This window comes from Mustela nivalis (assembly GCF_964662115.1).
Source record: "Mustela nivalis genome assembly, chromosome: 13".
NCBI lineage: Eukaryota > Metazoa > Chordata > Mammalia > Carnivora > Mustelidae > Mustela > Mustela nivalis.
The window spans coordinates 86,427,042-86,449,337 of NC_139032.1; the positions used below are offsets into that span (position 1 = coordinate 86,427,042).

Below are 22,296 nucleotides of genomic sequence, written 5' to 3' on the forward strand. Positions count from 1 at the left end.
CGGCTCAGGTCAAGTTCTCATCAATCCTGAGATCGAGCCCCATGTGAGGCTCCCGCACTCAACAGGGAATCTGCTTGAGATTCTCTCTCCCCCTCCCTCTGTTCCTCCCCCACTTGCACTTGGGCACGCGCGTGCACACGCACACTCGCGCGCGCTCTCTCTCTCTCTCTCTAAAATAAAGACACGAGTAGAAGGGAGAGAGGTGGGGGATGGGCAAAATGGGTGAAGGGGTGTGGGAGGTATGAGCTTCCAGTTACGTTAGGAATGAGTATGTTGTGGGAATGAAAGGCACAGCCTAGGGGACACGGTCTATGATACTATAATAGTGTTGCATGGCGACAGATGGTGGCTGCCCTCGCGGTGGGCACAGCATAACTATGAGACGTGGAGTCACCCTGTTGTACACCTGAAACTAATGTCACAACTAAAAAAACGTTTTTTATAAAAAAGAGCTAGTGGGGAAGGGCACCTGACTGGCTCGGTGGTCCGTAGACCATGCAACTCTTGTTCTTGGGGTCGTGAGTTCGAGCCCCACGTTGGGCATAGAGCTGACTTTAAAAAAAGAAATAAAAAAGGGTTGGGGCTGAAGTGTGTTACTGTCATTTATCGGCTTGCTTGGCAAGTCACTTCATGTCTCTCTGAGCATCGGTTTCCCAACCAGTAAAACGGGAAAAATAAATGTCTCTTGGGATCTTGGGATTGACGCGAGCATTAAATGAGATAATAGTACACGTCATTATTCCCATTTTGTCAAGGAGGAAACTTAGACCCAGAGGTGGGAAGTGACTTAGCCTGAAAATAGAGCTGGTGGGTGACAGGTGAGGGACTCACGGGGGAGGGGGGACTTGGGGAGGGGCTGGGGCTGGGGCTGCTGCTTTCAACCTTATGTAGACGGGATCCCTGTGTGTGGACCTGCCCATCCCACCATTCCCTTCCATTCTCCACCTTCTCTGGGGCTCTGAGTCTCCCCACTGTCCAAGCCCAGAGCACACCAAGGTAGTGAGGTTCCCCCCAGAATACGGGACGCCCTCTCCCCAGCCCCCACCCTGCTCCCGTCCTGGGGCCGTGATGCTGTCTTGCTTTTGCTTGTAATAAAGAAAATATCTCAGCTACCCTTCCACAGTTGCTTGGCAACCCCAAAGGGGGGTTGGGGGGAGCCTAGGGGAGGAGGGAAGGGGGAGGACTCTGGAGCCAATCTGGAGACAAAGAGTAGGATTTCGGTGACATGGAGCCAGTTCTTAGTGCTAACCTGGCCTGGCCGGGGAGGCGGGTGGGGAGGGGGCTTCCTCCCACCCCAGCGGCTCACACCAATAAATATGCATTAGGGAAGTGGGCAGAGTTTTTCCCACAGACCTGAAAGGCCACAGCTGACCTTTCTACCCTCTTTATGTACCAACGTGACAGTCAGAGAGAGCAAAGAGCAGGACCCCCTGAGATGCCTCCCCCGTGGCCTTCTGACTTGGGGAAACTTTTCACCCTCCTCTTTCCCCTGGCCTCAGACCAGGTCACAGCCTCACCCAGGCCCCTGTGCCAAGGATTTCAGGAGGGAGTCCTCAGGAGCGCCCAGCCTCAGGGACGGCCTCAGGCCCTTTCTGTGCCTTGGGACAGAGGGCCAGGCATGAGGCCCTGCAAAGGCGCTTCCTGCCTCCTGGGTCAGTGTCTGCCTGTGGCTCCCCATACTGTGCTCCCCCCCACCCCACCTCTCCTGGGGCCTCCTCCCTGAGCATCCTCTTTCTTCTGGTTCTCTGCCAGTCCCTTCTGTGGCGCTCTGTTCCCCTTCTCTTTCCCTCTTCTCCTTTGGGGTGGGTCCTTTCTTCCCCAGCCCCCCTACTTCTGCAGTGCCCTCTCCGAAAACTATGAAGTCCTGGGAGATGCCATTTCCCTGAAGTGAAGATGGCATTGGGGGGGGGTGCATTTTGCAAAGGAGGGAGTGTGGGGGTGGTGATCTCTCCCTGGTGCCCTGGCTTGCTGGCCGCTGGCCGGGGGTGGAGAAAGTCTGCTCTGAATGGAGTCAGTGTAGAGAGAGGAAAAGCAAACACCTCAGCCTGGGCCATGCTGGCCCCGTTTCGGAGTAGGGGGGCCGTGATGGGGCAGGGGCCTGGGCTCATCTCAGTCCCCCTGGATCAGCCCTCTCCTGGTTCCTGAGGGCCCTGGCTTCCTGGACCCCTGGCCCACAGCATCCACAAAGGAGTGGGTTTAGGGGCTGCAGACAAGCCCTCTAGGACACAGGAGACACCTCCCCACAATCTTTCCCTGCCCCACTGCCCCACCCCCCAGCCAGTGCCCTTCCTGCCAGGCAGATGCCAGGAAAATCTGTGCCTGGGAAGGATGGTCTGGCACCTGAGGGCCTGCTTGCCCAGCCCTCCCAGCAGCGGGAACTGGGGGGTAAGTCACCTTGTGCCAGAGATGGTCCCAGCAGTGCCATCTGTGTCCCGGGCCGAGGGGACCCCAAGATGCTCTGCCCAGGTGAGTTCTCCTCTGGCCCCACAGCCAGACAGTGGGGGGGGGGAGGCTGGGACCACCCCCTCAACCCCCAAGAATCTGAGACATTTTCTGCTGGGCTGTCTCACCCTCCATCCGGGAGGCTTGTGTTGCTGGGACTTGGGCGAGGGCAGCTGCAGGGAAGGGTGGCGTGAGAAGCTGGAGGTGAGGTCTGAGGTTGAGGGGAGAGAGCAGGGGCTGGAGTCTACTCCTGGGCTCCAAGCCAGTTTTCTGATTAGACTTGTGGAATCAGAGAGGCTCCTGTGATGGTCTCCCTTGAACACTTTTGATTCTAAAAGACTCTTGGAATGAGCTCAGAGAGCTCATGAGGCAGCAACTCATCCTGGGTGACACAGCAAGTTGGCAAAGCTGAGCCTCAGACCCACCAGGCTCCCCTACCAGGCTGAGGGCAGTACTGTCGGCTCAGTGGACACCACGCTTGGCCACCTCTCCTTCACTTTCCACATAGAGTTTGGGCCCTCTGCATTTAAGGGGTGGAGAGGGGCAGACTCTGAACAGGACCTCCCAGGGCCCCCTTCCCTTTCTGTCCTCTCCCAGGGTGGGGCACCTTGCCCAGGGCTGGGCAACCTGTGCCATAATCTCTGAATGCCCCCTGGGAAGCCAGGGTTGGCCTCTGCCTGACAGGTGCCAGAGAACAGGGCCCCCCTTGCTCTGGGTGTCCGACCATCAGACCCTCCTCCTGTAATCAAAACACAGCCATTTCCTGGAAAGGAGGGTCGACAGCAGACCGCATGCTACCAAGCCCTAGCAGTGCCCGCCTTGAGGCGTCCTGGCCATTGGACTTGGCTACGCGGATCTTGCTGAATAGAAACGGGCATCCCTCGCTGTGTCTGGTGCCATTCAAAGACCTGCGTAGCTCGCTGAATAGCCAGCACGCTCCTACAGGGTGAGTCCAGCTTTACAGGTGGAGAAACTGAGGCACAGAGTGTTGCAGGAAGTTGACCACCATGGACCTACTACCAGGAAAAATCAGAGCTGGGATTGGAACCCAGAGCCAGGAGCCCGTAGATGTTCCCACCTGCTTCTAATTCCTAGGAGGTCTCCGCTAGAGGTCATTTCGACCAATCCCCTGCATCTGGGTGTCTGCCCAGGCCAACCTCTGTTCACAGACAAGAATCAATCTTGTTTTTTTAAAAGCACCTGCTCCAAGGGTGGAATTCCCCCTGGGGGTAATCAGACATTCATTTATTCATAGCCTTCTGGCCCGGAGGAGAGGCCCTCCCACCCAGAACTCCCCAGGGTCCAGCTGCCTCGCTGTCTCTCTTGCTGCAGTGTAATCAGAAGTGAGCCAGCCCTGTCCTGTGTCTTGGCCCCACAGACTCCAAGCTGTGTGGCCCTGGACAAGTGACTCAACTTCTCTGAGCCTCAGTTACCAACTGTCCGCTGGTGTTGACGATGCGCCTGCTTTGTGAGGTTGCTGAGAAGGACGTGATCCAAGGGGAGGACAAGACTGTCTTTTCAGGGATCATTTCTATAGTTTGTTACTGGAGAAGTTCCTCAGAAACTGTGAGGAAGATGCAGCATTCCCTCCCGAGTGGGAAGCCAGCTCTGTGATGGCCATTTGTCATCCATAATTGTCCTTCTCTTCCTTTGGGAGAGCGAGAGGGAGAGGGTGGCATGGAGTGGTCTCTGTCATTTTAAAAAAAAAGGATGAAAGCCAGAAGGGGGTCAGTGATCATATAGAGCCTGGCATCTGCGAAGTGCCCAGAACTGAAGGGGTCAATACTTCTCCCTATCACCATGTTGCCGTCATCATCATCAACGTCATGGAAATCCCTCTCCTTGCAAGATCAGAACCTCATGCTTCGGGCCTTCTAGTGTATAGCCTCCTTATTACAGATAGGGAAACTGAGGCCCAGAGTGGGGCAACACTGGCCCAGGGGTCACGTGTCAAATTGGTGGCAGAGCAGGAAGCAGCACTCAGCCCCCGCCCCGCTGCCCCCAAGTCCCCCGTGAGATCCCCATCCCTTTCCCTCGCTCCCTCCCCGCTCAGGTCCTCGTCCGGGGAGCTCAGGGTCGGGGGCCCTGGCACCCAGTCCCGCCCAGGCAGAACCTGGGAGAGAAGAGGTGGCGGTGCCTGGAGGTGTAGGCGCAGAAGCCCGGCGCGTTCTCAGCCCCGGCTCTTTGTCTGTGGCTTTGTGATGGTAAGTGCCGCTCCTAAATCAGTTCTGTGACACCGTTATTGTTGCCCAGCGCGCAAAAAGTCTAAACTTTTCCCCTGAGGTCAAGAATGTGGCCGGTCCCCAAGCCGCCAGGAGCAGGGGCCTGGGTGGCTGGGGGTGGGGCTGGGGCCTCACCCCGAGCCGGGGCGAGATGTGGAGGGGAGGGGGTCAGCGGGAACAAAACGCTTTGAAATGCCTCCTCTCCATCACTGCCAACATTGTCCGCTGCCCGCGGGGGGCCTGGCACCGCCTCGCCGGGGCTCCGGCCCCCAGCCCTGGCCAGGCCCGGCCCGGCATCTGAAAATGGACAGAAGGTTATTGTCCCTCTTCGCAGTCCTTTGTCTGCCCCAGTTCCAGATGTCTAGGCTGGGACCAGGGAGCTGACCCATGGTGGGCAGGGGGAGAGGACAAAGGGGGAGAGCACGGGTCACTGCATCCTGAGGGGTCGTTCCCAGACCCCGAGATCCCACCCAGCCGAGGCCCAGTCACCTTCTGGGCTGTCTCAGCCCTGGCATTGTCCCCGTTCCCTTGTTCCTCTTCCCCCTCCCACCAGACCAGGTTCCTGGCTCAGGAGGGAAGGCCGTGGGGTGCAGGAGTTAAGAGCCGGCTGCCTTGGGATCCCCACCGCTCTACCCCAGTCATTGCCATCCTGGGCACACCGCAGTCCTCTTGCAGCCTGCTGTCCGCGTGGAGGTGCCACTGCCAGGGCTCATTGATTCACAAGGGGCGACAGAACCCTCCTGCGTGCCAGCTCCGCCCTGGGCATGGGGGGGGACACGGGGCCGGGTGGGCCACTCAGACCCTTCCAGACTGCGGTTAGTAGTCCTAACAGAAAAGGGGTGATATCCGCTCCCCTCCTTGCCGGGTCCTGGGCCAACCACCTCACCTGTATTATCTTATCCTTTTCACAACAAAGTTCAGGAACACAATATTTTCCAGCTTTGGATGCTGAGGCTGGGGTGTCAAGTCACTCGCCCAAAGCTGGGCTGCTGGAAGCAGCAAAGCTGGGATTCTAGCCCAGGCTGACCCGTGGCCACGGACAGGAATGATCTGCTAATAAGCACTTGGAAGGTACTGAGCGTGGAGCCTGGCCTGGCTCCAGGAGCTGGTGCTGTGAACTCCACCAGTTACCCCATTTCACAGACCTGGGAAAAGGAAGTGGGGGTGGGGGGCAAGGAGCTTGGGGTGGGCGGAGGACTGAACTAGCACCACCACCAAGGGCTCCAGCTTGGGGAACCACCAGGGCAGCCCAGTTTATAACCCCAGCTCTGGGAGGGCTTGGGCAAGCCACTTAGACTCGCCACATCTCCCCTTCCTTATCTGTAAGATGAAAATCTTCCCTGCTTCACCAAACGTTGTGAAAATTAAATCAGTGAATACGGTTAAAGCACTCAGCACAGTGCCTGGCGCGCAGTAGGCAGTTCATGATAGCTTCTATTATTATTATTATTATTACTGTTACTATTTTATTGTTCTGAACGGGCTCCCATTTGTCCCTTAGAAACTTCCTCTCACCTGGGGTCACCTGAGGACAAGGCTCTGCGGAAGGGAGGGGGTGTCAGGTGAACAGCTTTGGGGTGGCGGGGAGAGAGAGGCTTGGTCTTCTTGGGGTCTCTGGAAGTCTGTCCCCAGGCTGCTCTCCGGGGCAGGGCAGTGGAGAAGGGAGCTGGGCCCAGAGGAGTTAACAGTTTGCAGGCCCCGGGCCCAGCCACCCTGCCACGCCGCAGCTACAGCCCGGGCAAGGATCTGAGCTGAGAAGCCAGGCCTGCTCCCTGATGGGCAAAACAGCTGGCTGCCCGGGGAAAACAGCTGGCCTTGCCCCAGCTTCCTGAGGACGGAGGCAGAACCTCAGAGGAGGATAGCTCCTCATCTGGGGTCCTGAGAGACAAGGGCATGGGCAAAAGGGAGAGAGAAGGTGGTCCGCTGGGGTGGGTGTAGGCGTTGGGTGGGACCCCTGGAGATGAGCGGGTGTGGGCAGATCCCTGGAGCAGAGGCCAACTTATGCGAGGTCTCAGCGGGATGTGCAGAGTGACTGCAGCTGGGCAAGGGGTCTCAGTCTCCCCTCAAAGAGGAGAGGTGAGGGGCAGGGGAGCCGAGGGGAGGTCAAGCCTGCACTCGGCCAGCCCTGGGTCCTCATGGAACGGGGCTTGGAACCTGAGCTAGGAGGGAACCCAGGCAGGTCTCCTGGACTCCTAACCGCCGAGCTGCACCCAGGACCAGGAGCAAGGCATGGGCTCCTCCTCTGGGCAGGATGCTCGGCTCCCTTGACCACAAAGCAGGACAGGGGCCCAGAGAGCCCCCAACCCAGGAGACGTGAAGCTGGCAGCTGGTAAGAGCTCCGTCCACGCATTCTCTTCACCGTGGGCCCCTGTTTCTTGTCTGCTTGGCTGCCAGGCTGTGAGGACCCCTAAACTCGGGACCCTGTGTGGGCCCCCAGATACCTTCTGGCTGCCATCGCGCACGGGCAGAGAAGCAGCACCCCCACACGAGGTGGGGCAGGATAGGCCGTCGGGGGTAAACAGGTATAGCCAGAGTCCCCGCCTGCCTGGGCTCCTGGCCCCCAAGCCCCGCAGGCCAGACACCCCTAATTTCTTTCTGACCAAGGGGGCTTCTCTAGCCCAACTTCCTAACCTCCAGGAAGAGGGGGTCGGCCTCTACCTTGGGTGCACCCCCTCCCAGATGAAAGCCTCCCCACAAAGCCTTTGCCAGTGGGCAGGCCTTGGAGCAGAGGCTCCCAGCGAGGGGAGAAGGCGCAGGGGAGGGGGACAATTCTTTCAGGGTGTCTAGTGCCCAAAGCCAGACGAAAGCCTGGGGTGCTGGCGCCACCCCCTGGCTCTAGCCAGAACCACAAGGGCTGAAGGATGGCAGGAAAGATGCCGTTTTGGGTGGGCTGGGGGTGACCCAGAGCCTAGTAAGATGATGGGTTCAGGGGTGGTCCGGACCTGTTCAGCCAGATGGGCCCAAACCATCATTTTTTTCCAGGCATATAGTCCACATGACCTGGAGAATGAGGCCAGAGTCCCCAGAGAACAGCTGCTTCAAACCTCAGCCTGCATCACAATCGCCCAGAAGCCTTGTTGGTTTAACCTCCGCTCCCGCAGCGCGTCCGGTTCCCTGGGTATGAAGTGGGGCCTAGGAATTCGCATTTCTAACTATTTCCAGGTGAGGCTGATGCTGGCTGGGTCCGGGGACCGTGCTCCGACAACCCTGCTTCCGCATTTCTGTGAACTTGGCTCAATATTACCTCTGTAGAGTATTGCCTATTCTTATATTTTGAGGGAAAAAATGAGAGGAAATGGCCGCACAGATGCATGATCAGTCCACCAAATCAATATAAAGACTATATATTTATTTGGCAGAGAGCAAGAGAGCATAAGCAGGGGGAGCTGCAGGCAGAGGGAGAAGCAGGGAGCCTGATGCAAGGCTCTATTCCAGGACCCCAGGATCATGACCCAAGCGGGATGCGGACACTTACCCGAAGGAGCCCCCGAACGCCCCTCTACCATATTTCTAGTGAGAGCCCATTCTATGTCCGGCTGGCCCTGCTCTAGGGCTGAGCATAAAATGGAAAATCAGGGTCCCTGCCTCAGAATTCACAGCAAGGTAGATTCCCCCCTCTCCCGGGAGTCCAGAAGGTGGCTCAGAATAAGGTCCAGAAAGACCTCAAGTCACGTTCCACCAGCTTCTTCTCTGGTCTTCCCGCTTCAGTAACTAGCCCACCAGCAGGCCAGCTGCAAACCCATTGCCCTGATTCCTTGCTCCGATTCCCACATGCAGTCCCATGAGGCTGGGGGCTCTGCCCACCATCATCTCTCCCTGCATGTGGATTGCCTGCCTCCATCCTGGCCTTCATCGTCCACCCTCTGTGTGGCAGCCAGAGCAATCTTTTTTTTTTTTTTTTAAGACTTTATTTATTTATTTGACAGAGAGAGAAAGAGAGAGAGCAGCAAGAGGGAGTGGCAGGGAGAGGGAGAGGGAGGAGCAGGCTCCCTGCTGAGTAGGGAGCCTGATGGATATGGGGCTCCATCCCAGGACCCTGGGATCATGACCTGAGCCAAAGGCAGATGCTTAACCGAGTGAGCCACTCAGGCACTCCCAGAGCAATCTTTTTAAGACAAATCCCATCACTTCTCTGCTAACTGCCCACCCACGGTGTCTTCCTCTTGCACTTAAAAAAAAAAAAAAAATCCGGGGCCCCTGGGTGGCTCAGTGGGTTGAAGCTTCTGCCTTCATCTCAGGTCATGATTGCTCTCTGCTCAGAGGGGAGCCTGCTTCCTTCTCTCTCTCTGCCTGCCTCTCTGCCTACTTGTGATCTCTGTCTGTCAAATTAAAAAAAAAAAAAATCCAAAATCCTTCTGCAGTTTCAAGGCCCTAGGGGATCCTCACCTCTTCCCACTCCCCGCTTACTCACTGGGCTCCAGCCACCGGCCTCCTTGCTTGTTCCCCTGGCAGGACCTCGGCCAGACCTGTTCCGTCCCTGTGGAACACGCTTCCCCCAGAACTGCCCCTGGCTGGCTCTCCTTGCTCCCTGAAATAGCTCCACTGACTTTGCTGCTCAATGTTGCCTCCCACCCCGAGCTGCTCCCTGTTCCTAACTGGTTCGATGTCACTCGCAGCACTTCCCTTTCTTGGAAACTATCTCTTAACTTAACGGTTTGCTTGCTTGCTTCCTGTCTGTTCCCTCACCCGAATGTGAGCCCCCTAGAAGCAGAGGTCGTCCTCCTTGTGCACCTTCTACCTGCACAAGGTAGTGAGTACATGCTCAATAAATTCTTGTGGAATGAATGGGATAATGTAGGATATATAACGTCAGGGTATGGGCCCCGACATGGCATGCAAAAGGCTTTCCAGAAGAACCAAGTTTAGGCGGACACGAGAGGGCCTGTAGGAGTTGGCCAGAAAGACCAGTTCAGGCAGATGGAAGCAAAAAAAGGGGGGGGGCACCTGGGTGGCTCAGTGCGTTAAGCCTCTGCCTTTAGCTCAGGTCATGATCTCAGGGTCCTGAGATGGAGTCCTGCATTGGGCTCTCTGCTCAGCAGGGAGACTGTTTCCCCCTCCCTCTCTGCCTACTTGTGATCTCTGTCTGTCAAATAATAAAATCTTAAAAAAACAAAAAGGATGTGGGACGGTCCTAAAGCATGGAATGTTCAGGAAACTGTACCTTGTCCAGACTGGCTTGAGCAGGAGATTAGAGGGGAAGGGAGAGGTAGGGGAGGGAAGAGGAGTTGGAGAAGGCCCATGTGGGGCCTCCGTGCTCCCAGTGGGCAGTCCCTATAGGGTGGAAACCACAGGATTTAGAAAGGATGGCTGCAGGTAGAACAGTTTCCAGGGAGAACGCTTGCGGGGTAGGTCTCTGGGAGACCCCGCAGGCCCCATGAGTGGTGCTGGTGCCCTGAGTCAGGCAGGAAGGAAAGAGCTGACCATGTGGGGCAGGAGATCCTGAGAAGGCGGGTGAGGTGATGGAATGGGCGTGTCTGTCATCAGGAACACCCGGCTCTCCAGCTTGAGGGACAGGGAGGCTGAGGTGCCGTTCTCTAGACTGAGGAGGCCACGGTTGGCGGGGAGCACGTTTGGGGGGGGAAAGTTGGGGTTCTGTCTGAACAGGTGGAATCTTGGGGTGCCTGGCTGGCTCAGCTGGTAGAACATGGGACTCTAGATCTCAGGGTTGTGAGGTTGAGCCCTGCACTGGGTGTAGAGTTGACTTAAAAAACAAAAACAAAGTGGAGACACATGTGGGTTTTCTAGAAAGACAGAGTGGCCCATGTGGTCAGCTGCTGAAACGAGCCCTCTTGGATGAGGAGGCAATGTCCGTAGAGAGGAGTGACCAGCAGGACCCTGGTCTTGGCAGAGCAGTTCGGCCAGAGCAGCCGCGACGGGAGATGAGGAAGGGAGTCCTGGAGCAAAGCACAGATCCCCGTGCCAGAGGTTCGGAGGGAGAGAGAGAGAGGGCTGTGGCTGGGGGCCAGCAGGCAGCTTGGCATTTTCCTCTTTTAAGCTGGGAGAGATTTAAGTCCTTTGGAATGTCACAAGAAGCACCCAGAAGAGAGGGAGGCTGAGGATCCAAGAAGGGCAAGGGGATGGCATTTGGAGCTTCGGGACCTTTCCATCATGAGGAGGGTGAGGAGGGGGGGTGTCTTCCCTTATACCAGGCAGTGAGAGCTGAGGCAGGCTTGGGGGCAGGGAATGGAGATTTGGAGGCTGGGAATGAGCGCTCTCACGTGAGGGCTTCTCTTTTCTGCGAAAAGTGGCAGAGATCCTCGCTGGAGTGCGGGTTTCAGGAGCTGTGAGGAGGCGGGGCAGGAGCACATGGAAACTGGCCGGTTGGGTTGGGCCGGGCGAGAGTCCAGCTGAGAGTGGAAATCCTGGGTCTATAGTAGCCACACTGTGCCAAAAAGCAAGATGGTTACAGGGTTTTCCCAGGCAGGGATGATGGGGGAACCCACAGGCAAGGGAGTCAGTGACAGGATGGGTCACTGGATGGACTGTGGGAGGAGGAAGGGGACAGTGGGAGGCATTGGTGCACTCAGAGGAGAAGGAGGAGAAAGAGAACTTGAGGCCAAAGAAGAATTTGGGAGCCCCTGTGACCAATAGGGTGGTCTGAGGCTCTGGGACGACCCCAGGACAGGTCAGGTGGGGCAAACACAGCTTGGCTTCAGAAATGGAATTCCCATTCAGGGGCTGGGTGTGCCTTCCGACCAGAGGCCACCATGCAAGGGAGGGACTCTTCCATGAGGCCTCAGACCTTTCATTGCAGGGCCACTGGCCGCCAAAGCTTTGACTGGGACCTGCTGTAAGTTTGGGAGACACACTGAAGCCCAGGACTCCCAGGTTCGATGCCCCTACAAGGCTGCCTGGTAACCAGGCAAGTTCATCCCTTGCTGGTTCCCCACCCTTCCCCTACCAGCAAAGATAGGGTGCACAGGCTTAGCCCTCTTCCCTGACCCTGGGAAGAGCCTGAACGGAGACCCAAAGATGATCTAGAAAAGTAGACCCCCGCGCCCCCCCCAACCCCTCCACGCAGTCCATGGGTTGGGGGGTGAATGGAAGGGGAGCCTGGCTTCTTCTCCAGTCCTGTCTTCTAGCCCCAGCAACTCTTTCCCGGCGTCAGGCTCCATGCAGAGAGAAGCTTCGAGTGCATTCATTCTTTCCCAGCATCACTGCAAACCCATCCACAGATGAGGACCAGAGGCTCAGGGAAAGTCGATCACAGCAGGTACTGAGCTGGAGTCTGCCACTGGAGCCTTCAGGCCTCTCCCTTTCTGCTCTCTCCGAGGGGAAGCTGGAGCCCCCTCCCCATCTCAGCTGGGGCCTCGGGACCGCGACTCTGCCGCAGGGGAGGCTACACCTCCTGCTTTGAGCAGGGCGGGTCACGGTGCAGCCTCTGGGATGCCCCCTGGACCTACTACACTCAGCCCGAGCGTGGGCTTTGATCTCTTAAAAGGCGGGAGCAGCGCCGGCGCTGACCGCGGAGGAGAGGAGGACTACACGAGGAGGACGGCGGCCTCGGGACCAATCTGGATGGCACGCCGAGGTCCTGGAGGACCCCCACCTGCCTCCCCCGCCGTGGGGTGTCACCGCGCAGGTCTGCGAAGTTCCGCGTGAGTCCGCCAGAGGGCGCCTAGGGGGCGGAGGCGGGGCGGGAGCGGGGAGCCCGGCTAGGGCTGCGGCTGGTCGGTCCCGCCCCGCGGGGCTGCTGCTCAGGTCCGGGGGACGGGTGGGTGGCCGGGGAATCCGGACTCAGGGGCGTCGGACGCTCACTACAGCCGGATTCCGGGGGATGAACGCACCGGGCTTCGGAGTGGAGCGTTCTCGGGCGCCAGGGCAGCTCGGACGCCGTCCCCCCGGACCCTCCCCTGGGTCCCCCTTCACCCCCCCACCCCCGGCGCCCAGCCGGGATGGGGCTGCCCCTGGGTCGCGCGTGGGGCGGGTCTCCGAGCTCTGGCCCCCGCAGCCCCTGGCCCAGGAGAGGACACTTGAGAATCAGCGAGTAGCGGGTGGGAGGGAGAGCCCCGTCTTGGGGGGTACGCTCCCTCCTCCTCCTCGGGTTGCCTCGGCCCCTCCCTGGCCCCAGGCCCCGCCCCACCCCGGCCGCCCCGCCCACTCCCCTCCGCCGGGCCCGAGCCCCGGGGGCAGCCGCCGCCGCCGGAGCGCCCGCCATGCCCGTCGCGCCCGCCGCCCCGCTGCTCCAGCTGCTGCTCCTGCTAGGGCCGTGGTCCCAGGCTGCGGGCGTCGTGGAGCCGCCGCTGCCCGCCGTGGTCCTTACCATCCTGGCCCGCAATGCCGAGCACTCACTGCCCCACTACCTGGGCGCGCTGGAGCGGCTGGACTACCCCCGGGCCAGGCTGGCCCTCTGGTGAGAGAGACCGGGCACTGGCACCCTCTGGGCATGTACCCCCCCTTCCCGCCCCACAGATAGCCTCCACCCCACCCCCATGACCCCGTCAGCGTGGTCCAGACACCACCCAGACAGGCCCCTCCCCTGGCAGACAGGCCCCGCCCGGTCCTGAGCCCCTGGACCAGAACCCTTATCCCCTGAGCCCTGCAGACTGACCTCTGAGGCTTAGGTTGACGCCGGAACACTCACTCCAACCCCTACTCCTCTGGGGACCTCCTCTGGCTTTAAGTTGTGTCCTCTTGCCCCAGCCTCAGAGCCCAAACTCAAACCCCCGTGCGCCCTGTGGTTGACTTGACCTGGAGCAGAGCAAGCAGGAAGGGCTGGTGTGCCCTGGGTCCCCACGTGGCAGAGATCAGCAGAACTGGGGGTTCCTGGGGAGCAGGTGAGGGTGCTGTCTGGCTCCGTGCTCCTCTGCAGGGGGCCATCAGACCTGCTCCTCCTTCCCGGGGCTGGTTCCAGCCTCTCTGTGGAGGGTCTGGGTCCTTCCAGCTAGTCCCCCCCACCCCCCAGAGCCCCTTCCCTAGAGTCTCTTCCCCAGGCGTCCCCACAGGGCTCCCTGGAATCAGAGGCCCCAGTCTGTGAAAGCCAAAGCAGGGAGGAGTCCCAAGCTGAGGTTGGGGATAGACTGGAGGACTGACCAGCAACCCCCGCCCCCCCCCCCCAGCACATCCAAGTTGCACGGGTGGAGGCCGGGCCTGGGGAGGCTGCCCACAATTACCACAGTTTGGGAGTTAGTTCCCACCCCTACAGGACTTGACACGTAGTTAGTCTTCAGTTCTGGGGAATTGGCTTAAAGGGGCAGTATCTCCTAAAACTTGGGATCTTGGCTAAGCTCTCTGCACCCCCCCTCTGTCTTGGGAGCCCCTTCTGCAGAGGAGAGGTTATACTCTGCGGCCGCGGAGTGCAGGCCCACCAGCACTTCTCAGGGATGTTCGCAGGAAGGATTGGTCCTTATTACAATTTTCGGGCGGAGGGAAGCAGCAGGTCTTCTGTCCGATCCTAACTCAGAGAAGGGGAGGGACGATCTCCCAGCCCAGCTGCTTTGTCTTTCAAACGCGTTTGTGTTCTGGTGTCTCAGCCCGGGAGCCAGGCAGGACAGCCGGTATCCCTTCCAGAGGGAGAGAGAGAAGCCTCTAGATGGACGGGACTCGCCTGAGGTCACACAGTGGGTCACCGACCTGTGCCCTGGACCTGGGGGCTTGCCTTACTCTGTAGCACACTTCCTTCCCCCGCAGCACCCAAGCCTTGGCAGCATTGGTGCTCCAGGGGTCAAGGCTGCCTGGGGGTTTGGCCCTTCTATGGCGGTGCCCCCTCACCCTTCTTCCTCCCGTGTCCCCAGGTGTGCCACGGACCACAACACGGACAACAGCACGCAGATGCTGCAGGAGTGGCTGGCCGCTGTGGGGGACGACTATGCCGCTGTGGTCTGGAGGCCCGAGGGGGATCCCAGGTGGTGATGGGGGAAGGGTTCTTGGGAAGAGGGTGACAACCACAACCCAGAGAGGAAAAGAGACAGCCAGACAGCCAGACAGCCAGACAGCCAGAAGCCACCGCCTCCAGGCCAGGGCTCTCTCTACTGCCCTGCCACGCAGGGGACCGCGTGCACCTGGCAAATTTCTCATCTCTTCACCCTCTCAGGTCCTACCCAGACGAAGAGGGTCCCAAGCACTGGACCAAAGAAAGGCACCAGTTTCTGATGGAATTGAAACAGGAAGCCCTGACCTTTGCCAGGGACTGGGGGGCTGACTACATCCTGGTAAGAAAGCCTGGCTAGATGGGTTTCCCACAGGTGGCAATATCTGTCCCTGACAGAAGTCTTGGTGTGACTTACCCACCTGTGGGCTGGACCTTTCTGCTAGCAACCTGGATTGGAGCTCAGCTTGGATCCCTGTGCTTGAGGGCAGATTGGCTACGAAGCCAATCCCTGAGATAGACTGCAGGGTGTATACTGAGCCTAGGTTCCTGGGCTAGAGCCCGGAGTATAAACTGAGTTTGGTTCCCCAGATGAGAACTCAACATAGGTCTTTGGCTCTACTCCCAAAGTCAGATCTAGAATAAAAGCTCCTTGATCAGCAGCTCAGGCTGAATCTCTGGCCCCGATCCTAGAGCCAGTGCTGCAGACCAGATCCTTGGTGCAGAAACAGACCTACTGGTTTACAGGTTAGATCTCACTGACAGGACGCCACTGGATCCCGGGAGACATGCAGGGGTCTCTGGCAATCTGGAGGGATCCCACTCAGTGACTCCTTGAGGGTACTGCCCAGGCAAGGCTGAGGTCTGTGACAAGCCCTCCGAAAAGTTTGCAGATACAGACAACATTCTGACCAACAACCAGACGCTGAGGCTTCTGATAGAGCAGGGGCTGCCCGTTGTGGCCCCGATGCTGGACTCCCAGACCTACTACTCCAATTTCTGGTGCGGGATCACGCCCCAGGTAAGGCTGGGGATGGAGGCCTCGGGGGTCTATGGGCCATGGCAGGGGGCACAGTGTTCTGGGGATGGAAGGGTTCTGTCATGGTGAGAGCAACCCCTTTCCCCAGGGCTATTACCGTCGCACGGCTGACTACTTCCCCACCAAGAACCGCCAGCGCCGGGGCTGCTTCCGGGTCCCTATGGTCCATTCTACCTTCCTGGTGTCCTTGCGGGCTGAGGGGGCAGCCCAGCTCGCCTTCTACCCTCCTCATCCCAACTACACCTGGCCCTTCGACGATATCATTGTCTTCGCCTATGCCTGCCAGGCCGCTGGTAAGGACCAGCTCTCTGTGAGGACCCTTGGAGGCCTCTAGGGCTTTGCACATGCTGTTCCCTCTGTTTTGCATGCCCTTCCCCGGTCTCCAATCTCCAGTCCATCCTGTTAAACTCCTGTTTGTCTGGGTCGTAGCCTTTCTTGAGCCTGCTCCCCTGGGAGGTTAGATGTCCTTCTGGTTCCCCACCATGGCAGTTTCACATATTCCTTCATTAGGCAAATATTTATGGAGCACCCACCATGTGCCAGGCGCTGGGGAGACAGTGGTGAGTAAAGTCAGGCAGTCACTGAACTTCCGGTCCAGTCTGTCCAAGGATCACACCAGCCAATGTCCGATCACAGCCATGATGGGAAGGAACGCTTCTTAATTCTACATGCTCAGAGAGCTGAGACCAGAGTAGGTCTGGTCAGGGAAGGCTTCCTGAAGTGTGTGAACTTTGAGGCTGAGATCTGAAGTATGGGAAAGCATTAAGTGCCAGAAAGAACATTTTGGGCAACAGGACAGCAGGTGCAAAGGCCCTGTGGTAGCAGGCAATGTAAGAAGGCAGGTGACAGGTGCACAGTAAGTGAGAGGAAGCATGGCAGAGGCTGAGGCAGGGAAGGTAGGCAGAGCCAGCTTATGTGGCCCTGACTGGCAAGCATCTGGTCTTTATTTTTATTTATTTATTAAAGATTTTATTTATTTATTTGACAGAGAGAGATCACAAGTTGGCAGAGAGGCAGGCAGAGAGAAAGGGGGAAGCAGGCACCCCGCCGAGCAGAGAGGCATGAGAAGGGTGTGGGGCCGCTCCTGGGGTCTGGGCATGAGAAGATGGGGCTGGATCCAGGCGGGGCGGCAGGGTCGGGGGGTGGGGCCTTGAGCGGGTAGGGGCAATGGGCTGGCCCGCGGACTGTGGTCAGATGGGAGTTCGCTTGCTCCTCCCTCCCCATGACCCCCAGGGGCAGGGCTCTGTCCTGCTCACCCCCATACCCCCCCCCCCACCCAGCTGGTGCTCTAGACCTGTCTGTTGAATGTGTAAGCCCTCTCAGTTAGAAGGGTGCCTGAGACATTGTCCCTCCAACCCCACAGTAGGGGACGCCTGCCTTGGATCCCGAGAGCCCTGCCCCCGCCCTAGCCCTCACTTGGCCTCTCTCCACAGGGGTCACGGTCCACGTGTGCAATGAGCACCGTTACGGGTACATGAACGTGCCCGTGAAATCCCACCAGGGGCTGGAGGACGAGAAGGTCAACTTCATCCACCTAATCCTGGAAGCGCTGGGTGAGGGCAGGGAGCCGAGATGCTGGCCTGCAGCCACGCTGGCCTCCCACCCCCTTGGGCCCCTTCTCCGGGGCTCCAGACCTGACTGGGCAGTGGGCTTGGGGTCCCGGCCTCACCTCTAACTTAGTCCCTGCCTCTGGGCAAGTCCTTCTCCTTGCTAAGCCTCGGTGTGCCCGTCTATGACAGAGGCAGGTGGAGCCTGTGATTTCTGAGGGCCCTTCCTCCTGGGTGTTCCGAGGGGGCAGGGGTATACGGGGGGTCACGGGGACTGCAGGGTCACTGTTGCCAGGAGCCAGTAGGGATTCATGATGGGGGGCACTTTCCTCTGCAGTGGACGGGCCCCCCATGCGGGCCTCAGGGCACGTGTCCCGGCCCCCAAAGAGACCCAGCAAGATGGGGTTTGATGAGGTAAGTTCCCTCCTCCCACAGAGCTGGGGTCAGGAAGTGGGTGGGCTCTCCCCTCCCGCTGCACCCACCCCTCCCGCACCCACCTTCCCTGCCTCCTCCAGGTGTTTGTCATCAGCCTGGCCCGCCGGCCCGACCGCCGAGAGCGCATGCTAAGCTCGCTCTGGGAGATGGAGATTTCTGGGCGGGTGGTGGAAGCTGTGGACGGCCGGTGAGGCTCCCCGGGGGGGCGGGGTCCTGGGCAGCTGGGGGAGCAGCGTGGTCCCCCGGACCTTCCTGGGGATGGGAAGAACAGACAAATGAGCGGAATGAGCTGGCTGTCCAGGAGGTGCTCAAACAGGGAGAGTCCCGGGACAGAGGAAACAGGGCCACTTACCAGCTGGGTGACCTCCGGCAAGTCACCGGCCCCTCCCAGCCCTGCTGTGTGAATGGCAAAAAATTGTGCCTTCCTCGTAGGACTTGTAAGGGCTCGGTGAGGATTTAGCCAGGGCCTGGCACATGGGAAGTATTGCAAAGGTTACATGTCTTTATTATTATCAGGCTTAGTCTTCTCTGTCATGGACTGAGGGCCCTGACGGTGGGGGAGGGGGTGGAGGCCAGTGTCGGGGGAACCGGCGCTCACACGGCTGCACTCGCCCGCGGTGTCGGCCCCTCGTGCCCCCCGCCCTTGCAACGGCAGGATGTCCATCCTCTCCTCGGCCCTGTCCCCCATGTTCATCCTGGGGACCGTGTCCCTCAGGCTGCTGCCCGTCTCCCCATCTTCTGCTCCCGCCCTCGAGAGTCACCCCAACCTTGGGTGGCTCTGGTTTCCCGGGTTGTCACCAGTGTCTTCAGGCCACACGAAGCAGTAATAAGGCCGAGACCTTTAAATTAAACTCCAGTGTGACGGCCCCCAATGGGCACAGGCCAGGCACCCCTGGCAGGCCCCGTCAGGCACGCCTCACCCCATGATTCCCGTCTCCCTCAGGACACTCAACAGCAGTATCATGAGGAACCTCGGCGTGGACCTGCTGCCCGGCTACCAGGACCCCTACTCGGGCCGCACCCTGACCAAGGGCGAGGTGGGCTGCTTCCTCAGCCACTACTCCATCTGGGAGGAGGTGAGGACGCTGTCCCCGCAGGGAGAGCCGTGGCGGGGCACCCTGTTCATGGCTGTGTGCTCCGCACCCCGGGGCACCAATGGGTGAATGGATAAACCAAGGAAGACCTGGTCAGGCCCTTTAAACCTTCTGTGTGTTCAGCCCTGTGCCGTGTCTGTTCTGTAGTCTCTACGGAGCGCGTCCTGTGGGCCAGGAGAGCTGCGAATACAGAGGGGAACAAGGAAGAGGTGCTCTCTCCCTTTCGGGGGCTCAGGGACCAGAGCGGGGCACGGAAACCAGGGAAGAACCAACTTTGCCGTGAAAGGGAGATGTACACACTGTCCTGGAGTGTGGATTGGCCAGAATTCCTGGCCTGGTGTGGGGTCAGGGTGGGCCTCACCATTGAGGGTCAGTGAGAAGAGCCTTCTGGGCAGAGGAAAACCGGGGAGGCAAAGGCCCTGGGGCAGACAGGAGCTGTGTGTCCAGGGGATGGGAAGAAGAAAGGGCTCAGGCTTGGCCTGGAAGCCTCAGCTCAGGGCTGGGGGTGGGTGAACACTGGTGAGAGGTCACTGGCTGGCCACCGCAGGAGGGACCAGGGGACTGGCCCTTAAGGGGCACATGTCCCCTCTAGGAGACAGCACCCAGATCCACTCCTTATTCTTACTTTCCACTGTAGCCAAAATAGGGGCACGTGAGCTTATATTTGTTTATCGTCTATTGTTCCTTTTTGTTGTTATGGTTAAGATTTTATTTATTAATTTGACAGAAGGAGAGAGCACAGGCAGGCAGAACAGCAGGCAGGGGGAGTGGGAGAGGGAGAAGCCGGCTCCCCATGGGGCAGGGTGCCCAGTGCAGGGCTCAATCCCAGGGCCCCAGGATCACGACCAGAGCCAAAGGCAGATGCTTAACAACTGAGCCACCCAGGCGCCCATCTTCTGCTGTCCCTGAACAGATTGAAGCATGACTTCCATTTCATCATTACTGAGCTGATTTCATGTTCTTTTCACATTTCCAGAAGTTACAAAAATACTTTTTCTTAGGGATCGTGAGGGCTTAGGTCTTCCTCCCACCCCCAGCCAGCCCAGCTTCCTTTAGGACAGCTCAGGAGGCCGTGTGAGGAGCTGGGCCTGGAGTTTCCCTACTACAGCACAGGGACGTCATGTGTCCTGCCTCCCGAGGGTCCCTGGGATCTAGCAGCACTCAGTGAACACAGCAAAGGTTATGATTGCCATCACGAGTCTGCTTGGAGAGCTAGACTTGGGCCCTGGAGGACTTCAGTCCCCGGGCGGTGGGAGCCCCAGCGGGCTTCGGAGCAGCTGAGGGACGGGGCCAGGTCTGAGCCTTTGCCATATAACAGAGGCCAGGGAAAGTCTATCAGTGTCTGGCGGGGGAAGGGGACATCTAAAGAGCCACCCCCGTGTTGTGTGTCCCCCCCCCATTATCACAGGTGGCGGCCAGGGGTCTGGCCCAGGTCCTGGTGTTTGAGGACGACGTGCGTTTTGAGAGCAACTTCCGGGGGCGACTAGAGCGGCTGATGGAGGAGGTGGAAGCAGAGAAGCTGCCGTGGGACCTCATGTAGGCAGCCTGCACCTGCGGGAGGGGGGTGGGGGGTCTGGGGGGCGAGGAGCGGCCTCTGGGGCTCTGCCTTCTGCTGGGAGCCTGTTCAGTCCTCCCCACTGAGCCTGGCCCATGGGATGTGATTGGGGAAGGGGTCCTTGGACACCCTGGGGACCTACAGTGATTCCTGGTTCCCCTCGGGGTCACCCGCAGCTACCTAGGTCGGAAGCAGGTGAACCCCGAGGAGGAGGCCGCTGTGGAGAGGCTGCCGCATCTGGTGGTGGCGGGGTACTCCTACTGGACCCTGGCCTATGTCTTGAGCCTGGCGGGAGCTCGCAAGCTGCTGGCCTCCCAGCCCCTGCGCCGAATGCTGCCTGTGGACGAGTTCCTGCCCATCATGTTTGACCGGCACCCCAAGTGAGTCTCCGACGGGGGCCGGGCAGGGTCAGCTCATCCGGGGAACCCACCACGGCCAGGGCAGCCAGGGAGACTGAGGCTGGGTCACTTCTTCGAGGTCACCGAGGAGGAGCCTGGCCCGGCCCTGGAGTCACACCAACCTAGGTGTAAATTCTGGGCTGCCTGTGTGGTTCTTAGTCAAGCCCCGTCCCTGTTGTGGGCCTCAGTTTCCCCATCTGGAAAATGGGGAGACTAGAAACCCTACTTCTTGAGTTTGTTGTGCAGTCTTGAGGGCGAGGTCTGTGAGGAGTCCGGCTCCGGGCAGGCGTGCGGTGTGGCTGGCGGGGCCCACCTCAGCCCACCTGAGCCTCCCACCCCGCCCCACAGCGAGCAGTACAAGGCGCACTTCTGGCCGCGGGACCTGCGCGCCTTCTCTGCCCGGCCGTTGCTTGCTGCCCCCACGCACTACGCAGGGGACGCCGAGTGGCTCAGCGACACGGAGACATCCTCGCCCTGGGACGATGACAGCGGCCGCATCGTCAGCTGGAGTGGCTCTCACAAGACCCTGCGTGACCCCCGCCTGGACCTGGCTGGCAGCAGCGGGCACAGCCTCCCCACGCCACCCCACCCCCGGGATGAGCTCTAGGTGAGTGCGGGGCCGGGAAGAAGACCCCAGCCCCGTGCGCCTTGGTGTGCTCTCCCCTTCTAGGCTGTCTCCGGTCTCCGTTTCCCCTTCTCAGCCTGCCTTCTCGCCTCCCGCTCTCTGGCTGTGCTCTGCCCGGCTCCGTGGCTCCCTGCATTTCTCTACCTCGTGCTCTCTCTCTTTCTCTCCGTTTCTGTCTCTCTTGGACCTTCTCTGTGTCTTCTTTCTTTTTTAAGATTTTTTTTTTTACTTATTTGAGAGAGAGATTGAGATGAGCAGAGGAGAGGAGCAGAGGGAAAGGGAGAAGCAGGCTCCCTGCTGAGCAGAGACCCCCCACCCCCCTGCAATGTGGGAATCCATCCTAGGACCCTGAGATCATGACCTGAGCTGAAGGCACCCGTTTCACCGACTGAGCCACACAGGCCCCCTGTGTCTTCTTCTGTCTCTGCCTCTGGACATCAGGCTCTAGTTCTACTTCTCTCTTCTTGTCTCTTCCATCCCACCAGGGCCAGGCAGTGACTCCAGAGGACCACCCAGGAGCAGGCTGCCGCTGGCCGGGGACCAGAGTTGGAAAGAGCTTCAGGAGTCACCACCAGGAGCCGCAGACCCCACAGAGACCCGACTGTCACCTTAGGCATGGCCACTTTGTCTTCTGGCTCTCTCTTGCATTGGGAGAAACCACTCCAAGATGGGCCCCTTCTCTGAAGGTCATGGAGAGAGAAGGCAGGGCTCACAGGCCCTCTCACCCTGCCTGGTCTGACTCAGCGCCTGGGGTGAAGGGAAGGAGGGAGCTCCCCAGCCTTCAGTTTCAAGCTGGACAGATGCCGGGAGCCCTGCCCTCTCCGTGGACCCAACTGCTGGGGCCCCGCCGCCACCTTCTACCTCCACCCCAGCCCCCTCCCCACTCGACACCTGGGTCTCACTTGCCAGGGCTCAGCCTCTCCCCTGGCCCCTGGGAAGTGCAGGGAGGTGGGAAGAGAGCCCTTGCAGGCCTGGCACCCAGCACAGAGTAGGCCCTCAATAAAAGCCAGCTGGTGTTTGCACTTTATGCAAACTCCTGGACTAGCCTCTTTGTGTGTCCTGGGGTCTGGGAGGGAAGGGCTCCGGATCCATGGATGGGCCCACAAAGAGGGGAGGGCAGCCTGGGGGAGG

The 22,296-nt window shown here is 59.4% G+C and overlaps 1 protein-coding gene across 8 annotated transcripts; it reads left to right on the forward strand.

The window, feature by feature from the left end:
- The first annotated feature begins 9,133 nt into the window (after window positions 1–9,133).
- Window positions 9,134–22,198, forward strand: CERCAM (cerebral endothelial cell adhesion molecule). Of its 8 annotated transcripts, XM_082695851.1 has the most exons (19): window positions 9,277–9,414; window positions 10,410–10,589; window positions 10,660–10,781; window positions 11,419–11,492; window positions 11,773–11,877; window positions 12,106–12,246; window positions 12,870–13,017; window positions 14,399–14,509; window positions 14,698–14,815; window positions 15,359–15,493; window positions 15,600–15,804; window positions 16,945–17,064; window positions 17,396–17,472; window positions 17,574–17,680; window positions 18,437–18,569; window positions 19,996–20,123; window positions 20,319–20,522; window positions 20,889–21,147; window positions 21,651–22,198. In XM_082695851.1, the coding sequence occupies exons 6-18, from the start codon at window positions 12,183–12,185 to the stop codon at window positions 21,145–21,147; spliced, it is 1,809 nt and encodes a 602-aa protein (XP_082551977.1). In that variant the 5' UTR covers window positions 9,277–9,414; window positions 10,410–10,589; window positions 10,660–10,781; window positions 11,419–11,492; window positions 11,773–11,877; window positions 12,106–12,182; the 3' UTR covers window positions 21,651–22,198. The 8 variants fall into 8 exon arrangements, with proteins under 8 accessions (XP_082551976.1, XP_082551981.1, XP_082551977.1 ...); XM_082695855.1 differs by having other exon boundaries at window positions 9,273–9,414; window positions 10,410–10,781; window positions 11,419–11,526; window positions 12,106–12,262; XM_082695856.1 differs by lacking the exon at window positions 10,660–10,781 and having other exon boundaries at window positions 9,295–9,414; window positions 11,419–11,526; window positions 12,106–12,262.
- Window positions 22,199–22,296: the final 98 nt, after the last annotated feature.